An 8459-nucleotide genomic window follows, 5' to 3' on the forward strand; every position below is an offset into this window, starting at 1 on the left:
TGAGTGACGTCTGCAGGGGAATCAGACCCCCGGGGGTTTCGGCTCATCCACCTGAGCCAAGTACAACACCGCAGACTCCGCCCTGGATCATGTTGCCGGATTGAGCAGCCGCTGGCTCGATCTGGCTCCAGCAGGAATCTGTCTGGAGGTGTGTTGCTCATCATGAAGGAAACAGGGGAATCCTGCTGAGAAGTGTTTCACAAGGAATGAAAACAAGTTGTCTGCCCGAGTGGGAAAAGCTCTGTTGTTGATCTTCACTGTGACAAATCTTTTTATTTCCTCTTATGGCCGTCAACGTGTCAGATGTAATAAATCAGCTGGAGCTAAACAAGGTGTGGAGTTGTTCCTTCCTGGTTCCTCGTCTGATGTTTCCATCAGTGAATCCTCGGGTCAGACCTAAAGGTCAGGAGGTTTCTATCAGGAACTCGAACCTCTGTGTTCTCACCTACAGAAGATCTTAGATTATCTGGAGTTGAGTGAAGGTCTGAAAGCTTCTAACCAGCAGCTGATCACATGAATTCAAACAGCCCCCCCCCCCCCCCCCCCCCACAACTAAAGAAGACTCCAGGGTATATCCACAAGTCACTGGAGGGAGGCCTGGGAACCCACCACCAGGAGGTGCTGGAACCACCTGCTGCCACAGAGCCTAAATGTAAGATGGATATCATTTCTACCTTCAGCAGATTTTAAAGTTGAAATGAAAACCTCTGTTTGTTCATTCTCCCTTTTTATCGCTTCAGGTTCTTTTATTTCATTTATCAAACAGCATAGTAATAATATGAGTTATAAATCTTATAAATAAAACTGAGCGTTGTGTCAGAACAAAATCACTGAACTGAGGTCACGATGAAATGAAACATGAGAACGTGCAGTTTCCATTAATATGTCATTTGATTTCATTTGATTTCATTTGTCACAGGAACATGTGACAAACTCACACTGTGTTTGAAATGACAGCTCTGAACACAAGTTTGGCTTCAAGAGCAGAATTAAAATCTCCCTCTTCTCTCTGTGACGAGCTGATTTCCTGACTCATGTGTTTACAAAAGAACTCGTTGAATCAACGTTTCACTTTCAGGAACCGTTTGGTCAGAGCCGATGATCAATGGTTGAACTTCCTCAAACTCAGAGACCTCTGGGATTTTCCAGCCGGAGTCCGACAGTTCCAGGAAGAAGGGAAATGAAGAGCAGGCCCAGGATCAGCAGCGTGACATGATGTCTGTCTGTGTTTCCCTACGAGAGATGAACTGTGGACGTTGGCGGGATCGGGGGGGGGGGGGGCACGAGGGGCCTTGGCTGCTAGGAAATCCTCTGTTTGCTTTGCTGGCGGGCGGAGGTGTGAAACCCAGCACGTCGCTGCCTGGCTCAGCAGCTCTCTGTGAAACACAGCTGCACACATCTGGGATTGGTCGGGAGCAGGCGAGAGGAGCAGAGCTGATCTCAGAGCTGCCAACACCTCACTGAGCACAGGGAGGTTTAAACATCTGATTCCCTCTGAGGCAGCTTCACCTGTTTCTTCTGATCTGTTAGTGTTAGTCACAGATTATAATTAAAGGGACCAAAGAATTTCAACTGACACACGTATGTCCTGTCGACTTCACCTACGTGGGCGGAGTCTACCTATACTTGACTCTGATTGGTTTGTAGACGTTTGGAACTCATAGGATCGATCGTTCTTTATTATTTTATTCTGTCTCAAGAGTCCAGACTATCCAACAACGTGTTTCCACTGCAGAGCAGCAGAACCATGGCTCACTGGGATCCAGACCCAGGGAGGAACCGTTCACACCTGATGTCTCTGAGGTCTGACATGTGTCCTGACACATTTCTACAGAGAGACAAAGTGTCCCTGTCCTCAGAGACACTTTGTCTCTGAGGACAGAAGGTCAACCACTGCTTTTTGTTTCTGTAACTTTCACTTTAACCTCAAATGAATTTAAAAGTCCAGTTCAGAATGTGAATCAAACCAGATACAAACTTTTTACACAAGTCAGAAGTTATATTTATTTATTCAGTTTCCCCGTGTGGTTTTACAATCTGCACCAAAAAAAACAAAAACAAAACTTTATTGAAACTTTTTTAAACTGTTTTATCAGTTGCAATTAAACCATCAACAATCAAACAGCTGATGTGGTTCTGGAGGCATGTGGACGCCCCCCCCCCCCCCCCCCCCCGCCTGCTGAACGCTCCACTGTCCACGTAGGCTGGTTCCCAGGGCAACAAGCCAGCGACAGGCCGGCACGGCCAATCAGAGCAGTGACCTACACCACGAGGTCACCATGAACAGTGGACGTGTGTCTGTCTGTGTGTGTGTGTGTGTGTGTGTGTGTGTGTGTGTGTGTGTGTGTGTGTGTGTGTGTGTGTGTGTGTGTGTGTGTGTGTGTGTGTGTGTGGTTGGCAGGATCAGGCAGAGTTACCGTAACCCAGAGAAAGTGAAAACACGATATGTTGAATTGAACCCGACCTCATGACTCAAACAGCTGAAAGAAAATAAGAGTTCTGTTTTCTCGGTCGTCTCATCTTTGACAGTAAAAGTGGAAAAAGACGACGGAGCGTAAACGAGTGGAAGTTGTGAGGATCCTCTGACCGACCTCTGTGGTCACATGATCCTCACGTCTCGCCCGGAAATGAAACAACAGACGTGGGACAGCATCAGACACCTCAGCTACTGTCAGAGAGGAACCCTTCCGTCTGGATGAACTCCACATCCACAGCTCTACACTCCATTCTTAAAACAGCTCAAGATCTCACTTCAAATTTCACCCATGGGGAGTTCATCAGAAACTACATGTGACTTCATCTGGACACACCATGGACTTCAGGAAGGGCTAGTGACGGTTACATCATTTGAAATGGACGTGACTCTTCACACGTACGGTTAGGGGCTAGGTGTTATGGTTAGGGGTTAGGGTTAGGGTTAGGGGCTAGGGGTTAGGGTTAGGGTTAGGGTTAGGGTTAGGGTTAGGGATTAGGGGTTGGGGTTGGGGGTTAGGGATTAGGGATTAGGGATTAGGGATTAGGGGTTAGGGGTTAGGTGGTAGGGGTTAGGGACTAGGGACTAGGGACTAGGGGTTAGGGTCAGGGTTAGGGGCTAGGGGTTAGGAATTAGAGTTAGGGATTAGGGGTTAGGGACTAGGGGCCAGGGACTAGGGGTCAGGGTCAGGGTTAGGGGCTAGTTGTTAGGGGTTAGGTGGTAGGGGTTAGGGACTAGGGACTAGGGGTTAGGGTCAGGGTTAGGGGCTAGTTGTTAGGGGTTAGGTGGTAGGGGTTAGGGACTAGGGACTAGGGGTTAGGTTCAGGGTTAGGGGCTAGGGGTTAGGAATTAGAGTTAGGGATTAGGGGTTAGGGTTAGGAGCTAGGGGTTAGGGTTAGGCGTTAGGATTCTCTTTAAGCCGTCGACCCTCAGTTGACAGTGAAATCCGCCACAGGGTTAGGGTTAGGGTTTTTTTCAGCCACAGATTTCTATGGAAGTGTTTTTCTCTCTCTGTCATTAAAGTTGTGTAAAAATCCTTCAGGGGATCTTTTCCATCCATTAACTATTGAAGAAACCGAAACTGCAGAATATTCAGCATGAATAATTTCCCCTTCAGGATATTTGCAGATCTAATGACACGACTATCAACACGAGAGATCAGATCTGCTGAGCTGTTATCGGAAGCTCTCTGATCTTCTGCTTCCTGAGAAACATTCCGAAGGGCCCGGTTCCACCGCCCTGTGTGGTCAGATGATTCAGCTGCTCCGTGGGGGAACCTGTGTGGGCACGTCGAGGAACCTTCACCTCAACAAGAGGAACTTCAACTGGAAAGAAAAGAGCTTCATGAAAACGTTTGATGAGTCAGAGATGGAATGTTTCTGCACAGGTTGAAGTGAACGCTCGAAATGCTGCAATGAAGAAAACTGACCATTCCCACTAACTGGTTTGTGGAGAATAAACCAGTGTCGGTTTAAGCTGGGTCACATTGGCCTGGAATAGAGTAGAACTAGAAAAGGTTGGTCAGAGGATTTCTGAGATTCTGAAACATCCACTCGCTGGAGCTTTCGTTTCTTGAGGCTGGAAGGAAACGTTTGATGGAGACTTTGAAATGAGACGGTCACGCTGCCTCCGAAGGATGAGGGCCCTGAATCAAGAGAGCAGCTGATTGTAAACCTCCAAAAACCTGTGGTTGATGGGAGAGCCAGAACTCACAGGAGGGAGGACATGTCCAATCAGGCCCGGGTACCGCCTTGGGATCGACCAGGAGGAGCTGGGACACATGGCGAGGACCAGGGACGTCTGAGACACCCTGGACCAGCTCAGAGACGCGAAGGCCAATGGATGGAAGCATTAATTGTTTACTAGTCCTCAGTCAGTACGAGTCCTTGTGTTTCCTCTTCCCTGCAGGGAGCGATCGACTGGAACCGTCGATTCCCCTAAACCGAGTCGGAGTATAACGAAACTGGATTAGATGAAAGTACTTGATCAGGAATGTCCCCGTCCAGGTTCCCGCTCCGATGAGGCGTGATGATGGCGGTTCAGATGCTTCACATTCCTCCTGCTGAAGGTCACAGTGGAACAAAGCATCCGAAGCTCGTTGAAGGTATTTCAAACCTTCAAGGAGGAGAAGACGAGTTTAGCTTCAGACGACAAAGACTGAAACCACGAGACGACAGAAACACTGAAGCAAAACCAAATGAGACGGAGACACTTTCCTTCTTCACTCGTTAAAACATAAATGTTGTTCACGGAGCTGATTGAGTTATAACTGTCAAATTTAAAACTTATAAACCTTTTCACAGTAATAATACAGATTTGATAATATTGTGTAAATATCAAACACCTCTAAAATAATTTCTACTCGTACTGAATACTATATTTTTGCTGTATATTTATTTTGAAATGTCACATTTGATAAATACTTCTATAGGTGTATATTTACCTATTATTCATTTTATTCAAATGTTCTTATATTCTTAACGTCTTTAGTTTTGCTTCTACGGATTTTCCCTGCAAAACTATTTTTTATTCTTACATTTTTTAAATTTTAACTTGTTAAGAATCTTGTAACTGTGTTTAGAAAGCTGCCACATAAATAAAGTTTATTTTAATATCCTGAAGTCTTTTTGCCACAATCATGTGACGCAAACCAAACGTCCCCACGGTTTCATGGGAATTCCAAACTTCACGGCACGAAGCTAAAAATAGCAAACGTTTTGCATTTGCTTCTATTTTGAGTCGAACCAGCTCCGGTTTCATTCAACACAACACAAAACCTGTTTTTCTCTCAGGTTACACAAACTGTGCAGACAACACAAAGAAGCTTTGTTTCACAGGAAACAGGAAAAAAACACTAAAGGTCAAACGCTGCCATTTGCTCTTCTGACGTCATTTAGAGTCAAACTTGCACCCAACCAATCAGGAGTCAGTCTCAGCTGTCAATCATCACGTCTTGTTTCTATATCATCAATAACTGATTCAAACCAAACTGATCAGAAACACTTGAACAACCATCAGAGAGAGAAGAACGACCTGAAACGACAGGAACATCTTTACAAACATTTATTTAACGTCTACTTTGAGTTTTAGTTTGGTCCATGTCCCATCCGCTAACATGGAGGAGGTTTATGACCTACACTGCAGCCAGACACCAGGGGGCGCTAGAGATGCTTAGGCTTTTGGAAGCTGACATATCATGTTGCTCTATAAGAAACGTTTAAAATGTGTTTAGGAGAGTTCCTCAGCTACACACACACACACACACACACACACACACACACACACACAGGCACACACACACACACACAGGCACACACACACACAGTCACAGGCACACACAGTCACATGCACACACACACAGTTGATGAAGTTTCTATCTCTGTCACAACATGGACGTTGGTGATTTCCATACGATGGACAAACCCTAAAAGTTTCCGCTCAACATCCTTTTTTATGCAACAGGATTTATTTTTAGAATTTTCTTCCTCATGAGTTCAGGATTTTAATATTTTCTATTATACTTGTGACGTTTGTTAGTTTGAACTGAACCAGCGATTTACTGATTGTGTCTGTTTTCATGAAAAGTATTTATCAACTGATTAGAACTCAGTGGTCTGGGGTCAGAGGTCAAAGTGACCTGGAGTGTGTGTGTGTGTGTGTGTGTGTGTGTGTGTGTGTGTGTGTGTGAGTGTGTGTGTGTGCCTCAGGAAGGAAGTCTCCTGAAATGCCCACATTACACAGGTCAGTGTGATGTGTGACACATCCAACATCCGCCAGAGAATCAATCTGTAGAACTATGAATTAGTGAGCTCTGTGGGTTTTCACTGATCACATGACGTTTCTGTGAATTACAGGAGATTAGTGTGAAGCTGACATCATCTCAATCAGTGACTTCATCCTCATCATCATCATCTTCAGAGGAATATGAGATCATATATTAGAGTTTTTCCTTTGTGAAATTCCTTCCTTTCCTTTGTCTGTCGATGGTTCCATCAGGAACCTTTCAACACCTTTCTTAAAAATCATTTCTCAAATCTTTCAGCTAAAATTAATTTAAGTTTTTTCTTCAGAATAAGATCAGAAGTGATGAGATGAAAATCAACCGAACAGATCCGTGTTGTTGTGGAGCGTTTTATTTTGAAGGGTAAATTTGAATTCGGATCATAATGGAAATTGTTTAAACTTCTTGAATCAACACGTTGAAGTTTATTTTCTGATCACAACAGATGTGTAGTATTCTCTATTGTCCTGGTTCCTCTGGGTTCTGAGGATTCAGCTCTTCTCTGATCATCTGAACCACAAACATGGAACCAGAGAATCTTCAGCTTCTGTTCGCACTTGAGCAATGAGGGCGTGGCCTGCGAGGCTGGGCGTCGAACTCTCAACCTGCAGTGAAGATATAAAGCCTCAGCTCCCGGGGCATTGACGCACATCTGACTTTACGCAAAGCTCCGACAGGAGAACAGAGACGCAGCGGAACAGAACCTCGCAGAGAACATGTACTCACGGACCGACAGCCTCACCCTGACCGTCCCGCAGGAGCGGTTCGCCTTCCCCCGCACGGCGACGCGCAGCACGGAGCCGGAGGTCTTCACCTTCGAGCGGATCCCGGCTCAGGCCACCGCCGTGCGCTCCTACGTGCCCATCCGGCCCAAGAAGCGCTGCACCCGGGTTATGTACCCGGCCAAAGTCCGCATGCATCTCCCCCCGCAGGAGAAGAGCCAGGCCAAGCGCTGGCTGGTGATCCTGTGCCTGGTGGTGCTGTGGCAGATCTACACCGAGGAGCCGTGCGCCGACGCCCCGCTGAGCAGCGGCGAGGCGCCGATCAGCGAGTACCAGGGTTTCGTCTTCCAGTCCCCGGAGGAGCTCGCACAGATCCGCACCGGCTCCGAGCTGGAGTCCGCCCCCCAGGACCCGAACCACATCATACCCGACACCAGCTGCCCCAGGCCCGGACAGGACCCGGAGAGCAGCCGGCCCGTGGAGCAGAGCACCGCCGGGAACAGCTACGTGGTGGCCCTGCTGGTCTACCACAGCCTGGGCAGCGACAGCTAAGACCCCGGGTCCTGGATCCACCTGAACCCCCAGAGACTGAACCTGTGGGATCAAACTGAACCGAGCTGGATCTGATCTTGAGCCGCTCCTGGAGAACAGCGGTGCGCCCTGAGAGGCGCAGCCGGGGAGGGAGCTTCATGCGCCCGCGTCAGCCTGACAGAGGTCCCCTGAAAGCAGGAGGACACTCACCGTGGAGCAGGACACTGACGGACACTGACGGACACTGACGGACACTTGATAAAACTGAAACTTGAATTGAAGAAAACTTGAACTTGTCTGTGGTTGAATCACAGAGTCTCTGCACTGACAGCCGAAACTCACTGAAAATGTCTTATTTGTTATTTATTGTCTTATTTGCTATTTATTGAATAATATTAATAATAATTGTAATAAAAAATGTCGAAAAGAAGTTCCTGTTTCTGTCCTCTTTGAACTCTTCACTGTACTTTACATGAATTTGAAAAACACCTGTTGATTAGATCTTTGTGAACTCTTATAATCAAGAAACTATTTGTTCACTTTTAAACCAGAATCAACCAATGAAATCTCGTTTTCTACTTTAAAAATGTAAGTGATTTATTCTTAAGTAGGTTTTCTGATATTTAAATCATAAGCATCAATATAAATAAGGTTAATGGGTATGGTATTGACTGAGAAGTAACTGACGTCACTTTCACTCAGCAGCTCAGAAGCTGCACATTAAATAACGTTTACACACAGATTCTGCATATTTAAGATTTCAGACATTCCTGCAGAACTTTCACTTTGCTCATCTGTCCATGTGTGAGCAGTAAAATCTGCTGAGTCGTGGTGAAGCTGCTGCACGTTCACGTGACTTCACATATTCATCCAGTGATGAGCAACACAAGTCTGTGGAGCTGCTTCTCATGATGAAACCTCTGGTTCTGAAGTCATGGACCTGACTCAGATC

General features: G+C 46.3%; 1 protein-coding gene across 1 annotated transcript; it reads left to right on the top strand.

Annotated features, from left to right (window-relative positions):
• The first annotated feature begins 6887 nt into the window (after positions 1-6887).
• ier3 (immediate early response 3) lies at positions 6888-7937 on the top strand. Its single transcript, XM_062379460.1, has one exon. The coding sequence runs from the start codon at positions 6971-6973 to the stop codon at positions 7526-7528; it is 558 nt and encodes a 185-aa protein (XP_062235444.1). The 5' UTR covers positions 6888-6970; the 3' UTR covers positions 7529-7937.
• Positions 7938-8459: the final 522 nt, after the last annotated feature.

Source organism: Platichthys flesus, chromosome 3 (genome assembly GCF_949316205.1).
Source record: "Platichthys flesus chromosome 3, fPlaFle2.1, whole genome shotgun sequence".
In the NCBI taxonomy this organism is placed as follows: domain Eukaryota; kingdom Metazoa; phylum Chordata; class Actinopteri; order Pleuronectiformes; family Pleuronectidae; genus Platichthys; species Platichthys flesus.